General features: G+C 40.4%; 1 protein-coding gene across 6 annotated transcripts in view; it reads right to left on the reverse strand.

The window, feature by feature from the left end:
• Positions 1-19,292, reverse strand: part of CDH18 (cadherin 18) — a 639,311-nt gene that overhangs the window by 108,873 nt on the left and 511,146 nt on the right. For all 6 annotated transcript variants that reach the window (XM_079984961.1, XM_079984957.1, XM_079984956.1 and 3 more), the window contains one exon: positions 8,779-8,898. In XM_079984961.1, the coding sequence (XP_079841087.1) occupies positions 8,779-8,898 (120 nt within the window). The remainder of the gene's footprint in view (positions 1-8,778; positions 8,899-19,292) is intronic.

Below are 19,292 nucleotides of genomic sequence, written 5' to 3' on the forward strand. Positions count from 1 at the left end.
TATGCACCCCCACTCCCCCTTCTTTTTAAAATTGTTAAAACCGCAACCTACTCTTGCTGCTGTTAAAGGTAAAGGACCCCTGACAGTTAAGTCCAGTCGCAAATGACTCTGGGGTTGCGGCACTCATCTCGCTTTACTGGCCGAGGGAGCCAGCGTTTGTTTGCAGACAGTTTTTTCCGGGTCATGTGGCCAGCATGACTAAGCCGCTTCTGGCGAAACCAGAGCAGTGCACGGAAACGCCGTTTACCTTCCCACCAGAGTGGTACCTATTTATCTACTTGCACTTTGACATGCTTTCAAACTGCTAGGTTGGCAGGAGCAGGGACTGAGCAACGGGCGCTCATCCTGTCACAGGGATTCGAACCGCTGACTTTCCGATCAGCAAGCCCTAGGTTCAGTGGTTTAGACCACAGCTCTTGCTGCTATGCACCCTCTAATACATTTCTCCCCAAATAACACTAGCACCCCACCACTTCCTGCTGAAATTTAAACAGTATTAAAAGAAGGAGCAGGGAAAACCTGGGAATCTGTTGAAAAGTGGGGATTAAATCCCTTAAATATAAGACTTGCCTTATGGGAGTGCTGAGGCTACAATCCTCAACAGGTCTTACTTCTGAACAGATATACACATAAGACGGTGATGAAATAAATAGGAAGCCCCCTTCCTCCTCCAAATTTACCAGTCTTATTGAAACTTTTTACCTCCCTTCTATTTTCTTGGATGATTCACCAAGGAAACACCTTCACATTTGCTTCTAAATATGATTCTAGGTAAGCCTCAAAGGTAACTCTGGCTGTCAGGAGTTACAATACATGTGGGTGGTAGATAAAAACCAGTAAGGAAGAAAGTAAAATTCAAAATGCAAAGTAGAAACTTTGGAAATACTATTTTGAGGTTGTTTTGAGCCAGATATTCTGAAGAATTCCTTGCAACAAACAGAATGCTTTGACTGCTGTATAAATAAAATGGAAGAGACTTATTGCATTTTTAATGACAAAAATTGCAAAGGGGGGAGCTCCCTCCCCCCAAAAAAGTCTCTTTAGTGAAAGAACCTGATATTTATAGAAAAACCATGAAATAATCATTGGCAGACTTGCCAGTAAATTTTAGTTTAAGCCAAGTCAAACGCTCTGTTTGAAACATATGTCTGCAATAAAGAACGGCTTGACCAAGAAGATGAGCTTTGATTCTCTAATGTGACCTCTTCTTAGCAGAGCAAAGTAGAAATCAATCACATATAATAATACATTTCAGATTGCTCAGCAGAGGCTATCAGCAAATGGCTCAGGGTGTAATTGAACATTAGATCTCCAAGGCATAGTCTCTTTCACTGCATGCTCAAATTCTCCCCCTAAGATTTGTTAGCAAATTTGACTTTTCGGCATTAACACTTGAAAAAACACTTCACTCTGACACACCCCAAAGACTCATTCTTACAGCCCAATATTATGAATTTTTATTCAGCAGTTATTCCATCCCATCTCTATATAGACTCACAGGCATGAAGGAGCAAGAATGCCACTCCAACCCCTGGAAAATGAAACTGACTCTTGAGTTTCTACAAGTAAACATCATGGGTACGCCTTGTGACTGCATAGATACAACTGGCAGAAGTCTCCTTAGATAGCTGATGATTCTGCTACATATCTGCACTGGGACTGACTCAATACTTTGTGAAAGAAATGAGGCAAAGTAACCTACAGCTCATAGATTCTGACTGAATGCAGGCAACATCCCTTAAGTCAATCCTATAAAAATGAAGTGTGTGGACACCTCTGTAAACAAAAGTGTTAGGGGCTCTTGGTTAACTGGATAGCAGTTCTTGACAAAAGATTATTCATTTTTATACAGATATTTCTTTAAACTGAAGAAGGCAAACATCATTTGAGAAACAAAATTTAAAAATTCCACTTCCAGGTTAGCGCCATCGGCAAATGGTGGAGTTCCTCTGATCGGAGGAACGGGCTCCGTGGAAACTGGGTCTTCCCACCGCGGCGAAGGTGGGGACCCGCTAGAAATCCCTGGCGGAGAAGCCTGGGAACGTGGGGTTTGGCAGAGCACCAAGAGCGCCTCCCCTACTCTCGCGGGGAAAACCCTTTTTTGGGGCTCCGGAGCAGAGTGGGGTGAGCAGCGTGGTGCTGCGAACTGACTGCTACTTTCACGGAGGGAAGCCGCACAGCCATCGCCGGAGAGCGCTGACTTTTTCCTGGTGACAATTGGACTCTAAAACAAGTACCCGTGAGTAAAAACGGAAGATTTGACTAAGAAACTTATGAAATTCATGAATTAGGCAACGAAGCGGGAAGGTCTAAACAGGAAGTCCGTCTTCTGCTTTTTGTAAATAGATTGAAGTAAAGATTTTGCAAGCTAAATAGCCTGGAAAATTGATCCAAAGATTGAAATTTCCTGCATTTATAACCAACAAAACCCCCTTAACAGCAGGAGAAAAGGGGGGGGGGACTTTGACCGTTTAATCCTGCAGAGAAAGAGTAAAGGAATATAAGTTTCTATCGTCCCAAACCTGGGGACGGGTGTCAGGACAGAAATGGTTGGAGATATCCATTGATTGAAAACGGAACACTTTTGACAGATAGTTAAAAAAGAGAAACAAATGAACTTCAACGCTGCTTTCTGCATCTTTGTATTTTAAGGAAACAAAGTATTTGAAAACCGAAAGTAAATTTCCCTTTGTTGGATACTTTTTAAAGATAGACGTTAGAAACTGTGTCCCCTAGAGGGAGCTTGTCAGTTTGTTGCTGCAGTTCACAGGGAAACATTATAGTTGTGAGAATTAGACCGTGGGACCAGCTATTTGACCTTGAACAGAAATGTGCAGGGAGGAAGTTCTATCATCTGCCCTTGGCAAAACAATTGCTATGCTGCAGCAGTTGCATGAGAAAATGAACTTGATGAATGAAAAGTTGGATTTTATGACTGCTGTAGCCAGTAAACATGAACTAACAGGAAACAAAGACAAAGAAATTCTACAACAACGAACGCAGGAAACTGGCTCGATAAGGCAAGTCCAAGGGCAGATGAAGATGGAAGAGGTTGCAATTGCACCTCGAAAGATACAAAGTCCTGCATGACCAAAAGCCGCAACATTGGAAGAAAATCTGCAGAGGGGGCGTAGAAGAGACCTGAGAGCCTCGGACATTAGAACACCAGATTGATGGACAGGATGTAATGGTTAGAATGGACTGACATAACCCAAAACCAGGAAGAAGGGACGTTGGATTTAATTAGAAGAGAATTTCTTTTTATATATTTTCTTTTTGGAATTAGTGTGATACTAATGAAATATCAGAATATGTTGGAAAGGAATTAATTGGCTTTAGTAGAAAGGTTTGAAGGAGGTATGCATAAATATGGTTTAAATTTTGAAATTTTATGGTTCTTAAGGTAAGACAAGGTTAAAGAAATCAACGGTAAATTGAATAACAGAATATAGCAAAAGTTGGGAAGGATATGTTGAGTTAATGAAAAAAAGAGAGAGAGACAGATTGTTAAAACAAATTATTTAAATAAAAATTGTGAAATATGGGAAGAATTTGCTGAAATAATGAATTAAGATAGAATACAAAAAGGGAGATGTGAGGAGGTCCAAGAAATAGGTAAATGAAAGGATGTAATTTGTATTTGTATTTTTTTTATTCTTTTCTCTGTTTATTGTTGTTTTGTTGTATTTTTGTTTTTTCTTGTATTTTTTTCTTTTTGAAATTTCGAATAAATATCATTTTTTAAAAAAACAAAATTTAAAAATTCCTCCCAGTAGCACCTTAGAAGTTTGCATGCACACAAAAGCATATAACAATAATAAACTTAGTTGGTCTCTAAGGTGCTACTGGAAGGAATTTTAAAATTTTGTTTTGACTACGGCAGACCAACACAGCTACCTACCTGTAGCTAGAATCATTTGAGAAGAGGCCTTCCCTAATATGTGTGAGAGAAGAAAATGTCCCTTTTATGCCAAGTCTGCTAACACTTGTTTTTGTATGTTATGGCAAGCCATAAACAAGGGCTGTCTAACAGGTTGATTGGAAGCTAATGGTCCTAATGGTCGATCACAGGGTTTGGCTTTCTAAAAAAAGCTCAACAACTCTGACTGCCAGTTTTTTAATACTGTGAGTAGATCACCGACTCTTGGAAGTTGGATGCCCCTGCCAAAACCATGAGCATCTTTTATTTTGTTTTGGTCTGCCCTTCCTCAAGTTGGGAGAAACAAATCAAGAGGCTTGATTTACTTTAATGTACAAATCAAGCACTCACGGTTTGTGAAGTGTAGGTGGGTTCCCACGAGGGAAGACACAATGATAACAGCAAGAACCTTTATTGAACTAACAGAAGTGGACAACAGGTTTAAAGCAACTGCTTATATACATTTCTGAAGGCCTGGGCCACTCCCACACCAAACGTGATTGGCTATCTAAACTTCTAAGCTGTGAATCATGACTCAGAGTTTAAGGGCCAATGGCAGAGGCCCAAATCCTGAAATGTTCTGTGATTGGATATCATGTATCAAATCACAGAACAAAGGAGCTCACAATCCTTAGTCCAGACTGAAGCTCAGGCAAACACAGACCACTGAATACATAACAGTTTGATTCTAACACATCATGTTAAGCCAAGTCTTGTGGTTTGTTACTCCAGGCTTGAAGGTGAGTGGAGTAAAATGGGAGCAATTCATCAACATGCTCTAACCTGCTTCTTCTTCACAGCAAGTCATGGCCAATGGCTTACTGTGAGGTGTAAACAATGGCTAATGCTTGCTGCAAGAAAAGAACACATCATCTAAAAACAAAGTGCTCTTTCAGTACAATTATTGATTTTTCTCAAATGTAAATTGCATGTTGCATGCAACATATGCTCCAACTCTTAAATTTGTTTCAGAGGAAATAATCTTTTCCCTTTCTTTCTTGGGGCTTTGACCTTCTAAGCTAACTCAGGTATTGCAGCAGCTGCCAGAAATCTTGGACCAAAACAGTGAATATCTGAGGAAGCTTTCAAAAAGACAATGAGAAGTGGAGCAAGTTGAGGAAGTGTAGACAGAGCACAATGCTAAAGCAGTCGTGGCTATATAAATAAAACATGCAAATAAACTCATCTGCATGTACTTTAAAAAATGTAATCCAACTCTATCTATGAGTGATTTGGAATTTTTTTTCTAAAACCAAAAGTGAAATAAATGCAATTTGACAACAATGGGGTGAGTGGAAAATGAATCTGGATGGATAGCTTTGCAATGTCTCTGCTGCCATCATAGTTTGTATTTTTTATTTTCAAATGATTCATTTGTGCATTCCTTATTTTTCCACCCCAACAGGTATGACTCAGTTTGTTCATCTTATGAATCAGTATTACCAAAAGAAAAGTAAATATAAAGTAAAATAATACAGAGGACAGCACAAAGTTTATAAGTGACACATTTCTCTATCAATGAGAACAAACACCCATCAATACAGTGCCATTTTACTTCATGCCCAAACATGCCCTACAGAATCGTTTTACTGGAACATGTTTTTGAATGTGTTTGCCACATATAATTTCAAAACCATTCATTTTTCCCATCAAAAATAACAGTTCCATTCATTTTTTTGCTGAACAGCAATATTTTAGTGAGTAATGGAGCTGTAAGCCTAGTGTAATTTTGAAGATACAATTTCACATTTGAGAGTGAAATGAAGAATATGGCATTTTAAACAGTGTAAAATGTCAATAATCAAACAGCAGGCAAGTTTCTGTAGTTCAAAGAAAGACTATACTGATCTCAAGGAGAGAGTACTCTCCATCTAAATAAGTCATGAGGGCCCTTGATTAATGCTTTAAGTTCCTTCACTATACAATATGGAAATGTACTTCTCAGAAATGTAATTGCAATATTCTAACACTCATAGAAACAACAATTTTCCAAACACAACTGTGGCATTTTAAAAAACTCATTTCAAAAAGATCACATACCATAGTTTTCCTTAGACTTCACAGAAAACGGAAACATAGCCCCCAAATTTAAGAGGCAGAGTTGGGCCTAAAGAACCCAAGCTGAGAAGCACAAAGATGATACACTGAAGGTGATATACTTTATTGGATTTTTCATAGCACACAGCATGTATATAGAAAAGTAACCAGTTTTCGGGAGCACATGAAGAATAAAAGTCACAATAAAATGCAACCAGTTTTTGTTCTCTTACTGAGCACCTCTGCTCAGCATATCCTTTCTGTACATTTTTGTCTATTCACTCATTACCTTCAGTGTCCTCATGTGGGTTGTAAAAAAATAGGTTGGGAAGCAATGGATAAGACCGCCTTTGTCATAAATAATAATAATAATAATAATAATAATAATAATAATAAACCAGGAAAGACCCAGTGGCTCCCAAACTGTCCTTAGGAGTGGCTCTTGGTGCTAGGAAATATTAGCACCATTTATGTTCATTACCTGTAGCTCTCCAATTACTTGCACAAACAAACAAATAAACAAACACTGAGAAACATCCCCTTCAAATGTTTAAAGGTATCAAGCCCAGGTGTCTATCAACACAGACCATGATTCCAGCATTCCATAGGAAGAACAATATTAAAAAAACCAGACTATATCTGTTTTTACATCCGAAAACTGCAAGATCATTCACATTCAGCACAGATGCTTCGGAAACAACCTTCTAGATTTATCTCCAATTTCAGCATACGTGGGACTGACAAGCAGAACAAGAAACATATCACACCCTAAACATTATGCTGCAGATCATAGGTAATGCTATACAATGCTTTTCCATTACTGTAGATGGCAAGAGGTGAACTCTTAGGCCAAGAGAATAAATATTGTCCTTTAGCACCTGTTATATATACAGAATGCTCTATGAGCGGCAAGAGAATTCTCTGTTCATATAAGGGGCAATCTCCAAGCATACTAGGAATATCTCTCTTTATAGAATGAAAGTGGAAGCCCCTATGGATGTAAGGAGTTGGATGTTAATCACTGTACAGAAAATATATAGGCACAAAAAAGGATACTCTCCAAGAACCAGAAAGTAAACTTCTACGGATAATGCATCAACAACTGAAATATATTCTTCACATGGATAGAGGATCAACATTTATATTATAACAACAGTGCTTAAAATTCAAGTACGGTAGTTCCAAAGACTTGTTTTCATAAATTCAGTTGACAATAAGCAAGCGATCAAATTCAGAAGGTTGCTCAAAAACAAAGCTAAAATATGCCACTGTAGACAAACCATGTTTTTTATGAGGCAAATTTTAAACATAAGAACTTTGTTGTGATGTAAACACTATCTGAGAGGCAAATCGTTAACTGAATAAGAAAAGCCTTCTCTTTTACTCCAGGCTAGAGCCAGAGAAGACATAGACAATACAGGAGTTCTCCAACAGTATGCCAAGTGGCAGTTAAACGGTCACAGTTGCTCTCTGTTGCTAAGGAGATAACAATGTACCTGTGATGCTTCTCCATTTATGTACATGCAGTATTATCCAAAGGGTCACTTTATGATTAGTCATTTAATGAATATTCCATTCAAACTGATTGGTCCATCAGAAACCAATTGATCCATCAGAAAACAGTTGATTGGCCTGAAGGGAATATAAGGCCAGACACAGCACTGTTTGGTGCAGTCCTTGGTGGACCATGAAGAGATTTAGTGAAGGATTTGAGAAGAGCCTAGAGAGAGAATCTGGAGGTGTTGAGTCAACCTGGAAGCTGAAGTCATTAGAAGATCTATGAGATAGATGTTGAAGACTCCAGCAGCATTTTGGGAGGGAGGGGAGAAGTGGAGGCCAATGACACAGCAGCTGTCAGTTGACAGGAGGAAACAATGAGTTCCTGGCCAGATTGAACACGTCTGGCGAAGACATCAGAAAAGCCTGGAAGCTGTCTGAGGGAAAGTGAACCTCAAAAAGAGGGAAAAGGTTTTCTAAACAAAGCTGTGGGCAGCGGCGGAGGAAGCCGCTTGAGCGCCTGGGGTGGTGCGCCCAGGTGCTGGGCAGGCCGCCCATAGGGGTGGGGCACACTGTGGGGCCTCTGGAGTCTGACTTCCTCCCCCCACTCAGACACCCTACAGCTGGGGGGGGAGCAGCGGCCAGACCGTTTGGGCAGCATGGAGCCTGTACAAACCCAAGCCACCATGTCTATCGCAGGAGAGACATGGTGGCTCTGGCATGCTGCAGGACCCGCAGTGAGTGCCACCTGGCATTGTGTCACCCTCCCCAGTGGTGACACCCAGGGTGGACCGCAGCCACCACACCCCCTTTCTCCGCCCTTGCCTATGGGTCATCTGAGGAAAATGTGGGAAGGAGAATTGCCTCTGGTGATTCATGCAGGGATAGGAACTAGAGTAAGCACCTAGACATTTTCTTAAAACAGTAGCTCTATTAATGACCATGAAAAAACTACTTAAAGCAATAGCCACACTAACAGATAACAGTAAGTTACAGTTACTGCAACTGCCTAGAGTACTATTGTGCTCATGTTGTGCGTTGAGACTTTCCGTGGCATTTGTTTGACGACTTTCTTTTTAACTGCTTTCGATTTTTCTCCTTAGATTGTTTTTAAGCGGAAGTCTTAAATCTTTTTTTTTTATTGTATCCATTTTGTGTAAGCCACCTTTCTGTAGTTTTTTAGACGGACAGGGTATATTTATATTAATAGTGATAATAACGTAACAGCACATATTGTTTATGCCTTTTAACTGAATATGGGGAGGAGAGAACCTCCTAAAATATGCCTGTAGATATGTCACTCACAGTGGAATGGGTGTACTAACCTGTTTTAGGGTCAACAGAGAAATATGGCTGTCCCTGAAGAATACTGTACACGACCCGAGCGCTGTTTCCATAGGTGGGGTCATCAGCATCTGTAGCTGTCACCTGAAGGACTGAGGTACCTATGATATCCAAGAAAACATGATTTAGTTGACATATATCAACATTCCAATGAAAATGCAATATCTGCTTTTTAGCAGCGCCCTTTGTAACATTTTCCTCAAGACAACTAAAGGTAAAGGACCCCTGGCAGTTCAGTCGTGAACAACTCCAGGAATGCGGCACTCATCTTGCTTTACAGGCCAAGGGAGCTGGCGTTTGTCCGCAGACAGTTTTTCCAGGTCATGTGGTCAGCATGACTAAACCGCTTCTGGCGAAACCAGAGCAGCACACAGAAACGCCGTTTACCTTCCCACCAGAGTGGTACCTATTTATCTACTTGCACTTTGATGTGCTTTTGAACTGCTAGGTTGGCAGGAGCTGGGACCAAGAAACGGGAGCTCACCCTGTTGCGGGGATTCGAACCACCGACCTTCTGATCGGCAAGCCCTAGGCTCAGTGGTTTAGACCACAGTGCCACCTGCATCCCTAAAGACAACTAGATCCTGCCCAATAACTCTCTTTTGTTTGACTACTGGCTTTCTTGATAACAAAGTGCTCAGGAGCTCAACATAGTGGTTTTCTGCCAAAGATTGATATCGCAAACCAGGCATAGGCTTCTCATTGGCATCTATGCTCTGTAGGGCTTTGAAAGTGGTGTCCCTTGGAACTTTGTATTCATGTTATGGGCTGTAACTTTGTACCATGACTAGAAGGATCCCAGCTGATATGGGTGGGTTGTGCTTATTGTAAGATACATGCATTAATACTGAAACACACACAATTGTTTCCATACAGAAGCTCTAGAAAAGGTACTTTAGAGAAGCTGAAAAACTTGCATACATCCTGCCGCCCACAGTTAGCTCCCTGTAGTTACTCAAAGAAAGGGTACTTTTCACATACAAATGACACCTGACTCATAAACTGGAAATTAAAGTGAGGCTGTAATCTTAAGAGTGTTTAAATGAAAGTTAATTCCATCAAAATCAAGAGAAGTTACTTCAGAGAAAGTGTATTTAGGACAGATTAGAAACATCTCATTGTCTGGAGAGGTAATTACATTTCATTTATCAGACTTATTAGTCACTTGTTACCCAAAAGTCTCCAAGCAACTTACAGCATATATATACTGTATGTATGTCTCTCTGTGTGTTCTCTCTCTCTCTCTCTCTCTCTCTCTCTCTCTCTCACACACACACACACACACACACACACACATGTAGTCCTTTTCCCCCTAAAATGTTTAGGGGTACTCTCATTTTGATTCAAGAAAATCACCGGGAAAGGAAATGAAGCCACCATCGGAGGTGGTAACAATCAAACTGACCAATCACCATGATAGATTCCAACTCCTACTTCACACATTAAACGCTCACTTCCATCTGAGACTCAGGAAACACTGTGACAGGAAATGAGGCAGCCATTGGGGGTAGCAATGGAACTGACAATTCACCAAGCTAGAGAAGAAACTTAATATATATATATATATATATATATATTAGTTTCTTTTCCCGTTAGATTCACAAAATGTTTAGGGGTATGCAAGCCCCCTGCATACCCCCAGAAAATACAGTGTGTGTGTGTGTGTGTGTGTACATCTATCTCTGTGTGTGTATCACACAGAGAGAGAGAGAAGGAAAGAGAGAGAGAGAGAGAGAGAGAGAGAGAGAGAGAGAGAGAGAATGTAATATAAACACTGACAACTGGGAAACATGGGCCTGCGAACAGCCTTTACCAAAGGTGTTATGGGCTTTGAAGACACTTGAACTCAGGACGCAAGGGAGAAATGTGCTAGGAGGAAGGCACGCTTGGCAGATCCACACCGTGATCAGCTCCCGCCCAGAAACCAATGTCCCCACTGTGGAAGTACGTGTGGATCCAGAATTGGCCTCCCAGTCACTTACGCACTCATTGTTAAAACCGTGTTTATGGAAGACAATCTTACTCTGCTATGAGTGATCGCCAAAGAAGAAGACATATTACCATTGGGGGGGGGGAGTTGGGGAAATCATATGATACATTAATATTTCATATAACTTAACATCCATTAAAAGACTCAAATAATAAAGCAATACTCTGACCCAATAGTTAAAAACATAAACAAAAGTCAACAAAACCCTCTGATCCAAAAATCATTCACATTGAACCAACCATTCCCCCCCTTTAACTCCACACCCCACCAATAAGTTTGGTGCCAAGGCCAACAGTTGCAAATCAGTGGTGGTTGAGTCCAGTGTCCTTCAGGGATAGTCTGGGATCTCTCCTGTCCTTTCAGGGGAGAAATATAACAAAGCAAAGCAGGAAGATGGTTACAAAAGTTGTACCTGCTTTGCAGTTGACCTGGCCTGGTTCACACGGAGAAGCTATTTTTAAATGTCTCAAAGGAAGCAAGTGAGTGCTGATCAGAGAAATACAAGATTTTAATATGTAGCTGAGATTGGTCATTACATTGTAAAGCAGGAATAAATTATCTGTGGCCCTCCAGAAGTTGTTGAACTCACACCACTGTCAGCTTGCATGGGCAATGGTCAGGAATATGTGAGTTGTAATCCAAAATCTGAAAGCCCACAGGTTCCTCATCCTTGTTGTATGTGTGTGTTCATTAAAGAATTTTCATAATAAACAAGGCTACATACAACGTCTCTGTTTTCAATTCATAGTTACATTCAATGTGAGACACTGCTGTCATAGACATTGTGAGGTTGTGGGGGAGAGAGGGGTGGGGAGAAAAAAGGGGGTAGTAATTTTTCATTCTTTTGCTTAGTGTATGTGTAGAACTGGCCCTATTGAATATATTCCAAGACAGCAACACACACTCACACTACAAAGAACTCATAAGCCGCCTTCTCTCAGCAGCCAGGAACATCTTAACTAGACACTGGAGAGACCTGTCAGGAGTAAATGTGGACCACTGTTACCAAAGTGTATGGGAAACAGCCCTACTAACCAACAAATTGAAACTAACACAGGGACAACCAAAAGAGGATGCCTTTACCCCAGTATGGTTCACCTTTTTTACATATACAATCATACCTTGGAAGTCGAACGGAAACCATTCCAGAACTCCATTAGACTTCCAAAACTTTCAGAAACCAAATTGTGGCTTCTGATTGGCTGCAGGAAGCTCCTGAAACCAATCGGAAGCCCCGTTGGACATTCGGCTTCCAAAGATAGTCCGCAAACCGGAACAGTCACTTCCAAATTTGCGGTGTTCAGGAGCCAAAACGTTCGAGAACTAAACTGTTCGAAAACCAAGGTATGGCTTTACAACCCAACAAGGCAACAACATAAACTCATCCCTCTTGTAAAATCATTACAGCTCTAAGCACCTTTTACTTGGGAGCAGTGGGTTGAAGTAAGTGTGAAATCCCCTGCTGAACATCAGCTCCTCTGCTTTCCTGAACATATTGTCACTGGGCAGCTTCTTAGCCCTTCTAAGGAAGCAGAATTTTCAGTCGCATGGCAGGGATAGTAGGGACTGAACACAACTGCCCAAATGCATCTTGAAATTTCCCCTGAAATCCTCTGAAAGATTTCACACATCTCTAATATTTGGTAGCCTTGTGGTACATCTTTTAAAATCAGTTCTTTTCTCCCTCTATGCACAGAGGCTTAAATTATTCAGTGTACAATTAACACTCCAAATTAATCCCCTATGTGCTTTTTAGAAACTGAAGATTGGGTAATATGAACTCCATACTTCTTAGAAAAGAGAGGCCAAAGGCTGAAGGCTCCATCAGAGGGCTCAGGACTGTTTTGGAGCTAAACGTGAAATGCAAGCAAACTTTGTCCATGGCAAGGTATGTGTGGATTGACTGGGATTAAAATAAGTATGAGAAGACTCCCTGGAAAAGACCCTGATGTTGGGAAAGATTGAGGGCACAAGGAGAAGGGGACGGCAGAGGACAAGATGGTTGGACAGCGTTCTCGAAGCTACGAACATGAGTTTGACCAAACTGCAGGAGGCAGTGGAAGACAGGAGTGCCTGGCCTGCTCAGGTCCATGGGGTCACGAAGAGTTGGACACGACTAAATGACTAAACAAGAAGAAGAAGAAGAAGGAGGAGGAGGAGGACAGCTATTTACTGCTCTTTACTACTAACTGATATTGGCATGGTGATATTATTCCTGTGTAGGAGTCTCAGTTTGTACAGAAAGTGGTTAATGAACCCAGAATGGGTGCTTAAGATTCACAGTCAGTGGCAGTGTTGCCGGCCACATCTATTGTTAATAAAATTATAAATAAATAGTGCACAATAGCTTGAGACACCTCAAGGAGGCAAGAGGAGATTTGGGAAAGAATAATATGAAAAGTGATGGTTGAATATACTTTGTGTGAGCAAGAAGATCAGGAGCATTTTGGAGCAGCAACCAAGAAAGAAAGAAAGAAAGAAAGAAAGAAAGAAAGAAAGAAAGAAAGAAAGAAAGCTAGTTTTGCACTCAGGAAAGCACTTTTTGGCATCTCTCTTTGAGCTCTGCTGAGACAGTGGATATTCTCCTTTCAGGAGTGCTATGCTATCTTTCTCCAGCTATCCCCAATTTATTACATGAACACATTTAATCTCCAGTGATCTCCTTCAGATGAAACCAAACCTGTGCAGGAGTTGCCCTGCAGATGTTCACCTGGGGGAGTGGGAAGCATGTCCAATGTATTTCAAGGTTGATCTGGGGCTTAAAACATAAGACCTGGCAATAATTCACTCTGTTAGCAAAATACAGGGTGTGGAAGCTCTGTATATGGGAGGGTAAAGCAGTATTCAAGAATAATGAACACGGAGGAGAAAGCCTGTCCTAGTCTCTCCTTCTATCTTGTGCCACATCTAGGTAGCTTCACAGTTACCAGTCTCCTTTCAACAGGCGGCAAATGGTACATACGACATTCCCCATAATGCTTGTTGTCTCTCTTATTCTAGGAAGGACTAGATACAGCACACAGAGGCTGGTCCTCTTCATGCCTCAATGGGAAGCGTGGAGGCCAGTGATAGTTGTGTAGTAGCTTAGTGGACTGCTAGGCACCCAGCATGGTGGAAGCCTTGATGCTGTGTTCTCCGCAAAAAAGAACAGTATTCCATGAAACAAATTTAAAATCAGTCCCATGTTTTCCTCCTGCCCTAGTCAATTTCTAGGGTTGCTTGAGTAATGCAATTTTTACAAATTCCAATAAGAACTGAGCTGATCTGTTCCTTCTAGACCATGGGTAGGCCTGGGGCCCAAATCCAGCCCAATTGCCATCTAAATCCGGCCCATGGGCGGTCTGGGAATCAGTGTGTTTTTACATGAATAGAATATGTCCTTTTATTTAAAATGTATCTCTGGGTTATTTGTGGGGCCTGTCTGGTGTTTTTACATGAGTAGAATGTGTGCTTTTATTTAAAATGCATCTCTGGTTGTTTGTGGGGAATAGGAATTTGTTCATCCTTTCCCCAAAAAAATATAGTCCGGCCCCCCACAAGGTCTGAGGGACAGTGGACCGGCCCCCTGCTGAAAACGTTTGCTGACCCCTGACCTAGACTAATGTGCATGTTGGACTTTTGTCACCCACCAGCTTTTGCGGTTCCCCAATGTCCCAATGTATATTTTGAGAAAGTATACATGTCCACATGCATATTTAAATGCAAAATGGTGTGCCTATTTCTCTTCTTAACTGCAGATCAATTCAGAAATAGGACAGAACATAATTAAGGGTGAATATATGAAATGTGACGTGGAGCAGAAATAGATTGGTTTGTCCATTCCTACCTATTTCTTTCAGATTATGTTGATGTTGAAAACACCCATAGCTTTATGCTAGTTCTTTCTCACCACTGCTTTAGCGTTGGAATTTTGCAAGTTATATGCCAATGGGAAGCTGAAAAGGAAAGACTTCAATCTGCATCTCTGCAGACAAATCTTTAATGTTTAATGAGGCAGTTTAATAAAATAAAAAAGGCAAATGTCTGCTGAGAATGCAAATTTGTATGCATGACTTGCCATCCTTTTAGTGCACTGTTAAATTCTCAAATGGATCAACGTTGAACAGGCAACACTCCTTTAACACTCTAAGGAGTGAAAAAAGAAAAAAAAAAGGGGGGGGAGACAGAGCTATATGAAATCTCCAAACATCTGACTACCCACATAAGGCTGTTTTTTTCTCTGCCTCCCTCCCTCCTTTCCTCTCTTTTGGTTTAAAGGAGTCGTCAACACAATACAACTTTAATCTTGTTTTATGCAGGCAGTGAATATTGTCAACAAACCAATCAATAGTGCATGGAATCAAGTTGCGAGATAATTGCATAAAAATCATGAGTTTGCATTCTAGAAATCTACAGATTCCCCCTTCATATTTTTTTTTTTTGGGGGGGGGGAGGCTACTCTGTTCCTTTTAGGTTTGAATGTGTGTGTAATGGAGGGGGGATATAATTAAAAATAAATAAGTATATTGTGTGTGGATCTTATGCCTATAGTCCCTTTAACTAACTAAAAAGAAAAATATTAAAGAGACTGCAGATTATTTTAAACCATAATGTTTTCTTATTACAGCCCAATAGCCACATTTCCATTTTTGAATCCATTATCTATGAATTATATTAGCAGATTTTCAGGGAGAAAATATGCCTCTTTCATCTGTGCATACATACCTCACTTCAACCACACAGAAAACAAGTTTCAGGTACAAAGCTGCACAGAAAACAAGTTTCAGATTCAAGCTGTATGAAATGTGCGAAATCAGACATCAAGCACTTTTATCCAATCACAGAAGGCACCCATCTGACACCCTCCCCCCCAAAAAAACCCTATCAAACTTCCAAATTTTAAGAGTCAAACTTCCAAATTTTAAAAGTGAAATAGAACATTGTTCATATGATCTGTTGCAAGGGATCTAAGGTGAACACTAAAGGAAACTCGATGAGCACTTCTAAGGGACTGACCGCTAAGAAGGAGTTTGTATGTAGTGATAGTACACCTAATGGAGGCTTCTGCTTAAGGTAATTTTGTTAATTTTAACCTTTTGCTGCCAGTCCGATGTGTGTGAGCTATCATATTATTAGGTCTCAATATAAACTGGATTGCTTCAAGTGAGCATACTGCTGATGATATTAATACTGGATATTGATAACTGACCTATTGGTATGTTTTATGCTCATTTAAAACTTTGATACATTTTAAGTGAATTGTCCACAATGGATGGTCAATGCTAAATTGCATTGTGTTATAGTTTTATTATGCATTATTGTAATTGTTCTATTGCATTATTGTAATTGTTCTATTGCACTTAAATCATTTCCCCCCTATGAACTGGTTTAAGCACAATCGATTCAAATTTAGGCTTAAACTCTCACATCATCACAAAATAGAGCAATGATGGGGAAGACAGATATATTAAAACAAATGCTGTAAAATATATATATATATAGAACAGCATTAAGCACAAATCAATAAAAATCTTAATTTAAATCTGGTAGTCAGCCTTTCAGTTGTCATTATTACCACACCCAGCCTCACAGAGTTTCAAACCTTAGTTTGAAGGTAGCTATTCACCATAATATAACATACAAAATAAAATAAACATCACAAATATAATCAAGCTTTTTCAGCACTATATTTTACAAGTGCCTTGTTGAACTTGGTTCCAGGTTAGTGTCTTTAAAGCATAGCAGTATATAAAAAAGCTAACAAATATGAGAACACTCACACTTCAGAAATGCAGTTTCACAGCTCTAATGAAAATGAGTTTTAAGAGATGTACTTGGAGGTAGCGAAGGGACGCGGGTGGCGCTGTGGGTTAAACCACAGAGCCTAGGACTTGCTGATCAGAAGGCCCGGGGTTCAAATCCCCGTGACGGGGTGAGCTCCCGTTGCTCAGTCCCTGCTCCTGCCAACCTAGCAGTTCGAAAGCATGTCAAAGTGCAAGTAGATAAATAGGTACCGCTCCGGTGGGAAGGTAAACGGCGTTTCCGTGTGCTTTTCATAGAAGCTCATAGAGAAGACGTTGGAAATCTGATTAGGATGGTAGAGAAGCAGCTGTGTGATCTAAACAAAGTGGGAGCATGAAATGTTTTGGCAAACTGAGGCTGGAAGTGTGTCAATCATCCCTCTGTGTAAAACCATGTCTACAACAAGGTCCATATCATTCGTTTTCTCCCCTCATGGGTGGATTATTGTAATTCACAGTCCGTGTTTATATGGGTCCACCAATATAACAAGAAAATTGATGGAAATGTCCACACACCCCCCCCCCATTGCTGATTTATAGAAATGGCTAGTTCTTCTTCCTAGGTAGGTGGTTGGGCTTTTCCATTCCTACTGCTACCTGCCTTGTTTTGTTCATTTTGCAAATATTAAGGAGTACTACAGGATCTAGTCTGCTGCTCCACGTTTGGCAACTGTGAATTTTTATTGCTCTAATTTGCTAGGAACTCATTTCACAACTAGCTGGGCTGGAGGGAGATAGGAGCTATGTGACTGCTTTGTCAATGCTTGACATTTGTTTAGCCACATGCAAATCCAATTATTATTATTATTATTATTATTATTATTATTATTATTACCCCACCCATCTGGCTGGGTTTCCCCAGCCACTCTGGGCGGCTCCCAGGACAATTACTAATCATTTAAACATATTATACCTGACTTTGTATTAATTCTGATCTATTCAATTCTCTATTTTTCATTTTCGGTGTAGATTCTTCATCATTCATAATCCCATTTTGTATCTTTTCAATTTTTCATTTCCATCAGGCTTTGTATTTCAAAAAAAACCGAGTAATTTGTTGCAGTTACATTCAGGAGTCTGTGGTTTTTCCTCAATGTGTGTAAGTTTTACTCCTTGGTCCATTTGGTTGCTACTAGGCAGGATCAGTCCTTGAGTGGGATCCCATGGGTGTTAGTGCATTGTCCAGGATTCTGCAGTGTGTGTGCTGATACTGATTAGATCACCAGATTAACAATTAGTGTGGGGGGGGATTATATGTGTGACGTCATCATTTGTGGACTAGATGCCACATTAACTGATGCTGTGGCACACGCTCTTGCTTGCAAGTTCAATGAGACTGTTAAGACCCATAGCTTGACAGCTGGTTGGCTTGCTTTACATGACTTACAGACAGCACCCGAGGCCTCTGGGGGATATGAATCACCTCTTAGGGCATGTCCACCCTGCTCCAAACCAGGAAGGAGTTCCTCTATCTTTATTCAGAGTGAATGAGATCTCAGCTTCGGGAGGTCTAGTCCTAAGCTTCTTATTCCAAGAAGAATAAGAATTTGTCTTCGACAGGCTCTTTTGCCTGATCCTTCTCAGCTCTGCCTGCTTCCACTGCAAGAACAGAGGACTTGGCTTAGTGTGGTGTAGTGGTTAAGAGCGGTAGTCTCGTAATCTGGGGAACTGGGTTCGCATCTCCGCTCCTCCACATGCAGCTGCTGGGTGACCTTGGGCCAGTCACACTTCTTTGAAGTCTCTCAGCCCCACTCACTTCACAGAGTGTTTGTTGTGGGGGAGGAAGGGAAAGGAGAATGTTAGCCGCTTTGAGACTCCTTAAAGGGAGTGAAAGGCGGGATATCAAATCCAAACTCTTCTCTTCTTAAAACATGACATTTTTAATGGTGATTAACAATAGGCACGGCTGTTAAAAAGTCTGTACCCAGACCATCTAAAAACTCTACATCTGAAAAATATAATGTACTTTGTGCAATTTTAGTAAATTTGTATGGCTTCCAGCTCAGTACATTCTGCAATTGTATGCAGTCACTTGGCATTTTCTATTCTACTTTTGCAAAATTACATGGGCGAGGCAAAGAGCTATTATGTAGGGCATTGAAATAACACCTCCACTGGACATCTCATTCATTGAAGGCATTTCCCATATACATGCAAACATACTTGGCATAACCATTAAGCACTAGAAAATTGCTGTTTTTTAAAAATAAAATAATAAAAGTTGAGGTAGCTGATTTTAGGGAACCATGCAGTATCACAGCATACCTAGAAACAGTCCTGATAATAAGTGTAGACCCACTGAATGCAAAATAAACTCCTATACTTTTAATGGTGCTTGCAGGGCTGCCTCAAGAAAGTTTAAATGAACACAGTACCCAGAAACTTGATGGATTGTGCCAAAACTCCTGTCAAGGCTTTTAACAATCCACTAAGAAAACACACGTTTTAATATTTACCACAAAGTATTTTTGCTATGTGCAACAGTGAATATTTTAACGTTAAACTGAAGAAGAAATGCAAATTAGAATTGCCATCAGGAGAAGCAGTATGCATTTGAGTGCAATTCTTTCCCACTTGGATTAATGGGGATTTGGGGAGCATTTTAATGGTTCACACTTTAAAACACTACTGAGAGGATGCTATATTTTTAAACACTGGAATGGAAGCTTTTACTTTGTTGTTTTAATTGTGCCAATTATGCTATTGTAAATTGACAAAGTAGCCC

This window comes from Podarcis cretensis (assembly GCF_951804945.1).
Source record: "Podarcis cretensis genome assembly, chromosome: 7".
Classification (NCBI taxonomy): domain Eukaryota; kingdom Metazoa; phylum Chordata; class Lepidosauria; order Squamata; family Lacertidae; genus Podarcis; species Podarcis cretensis.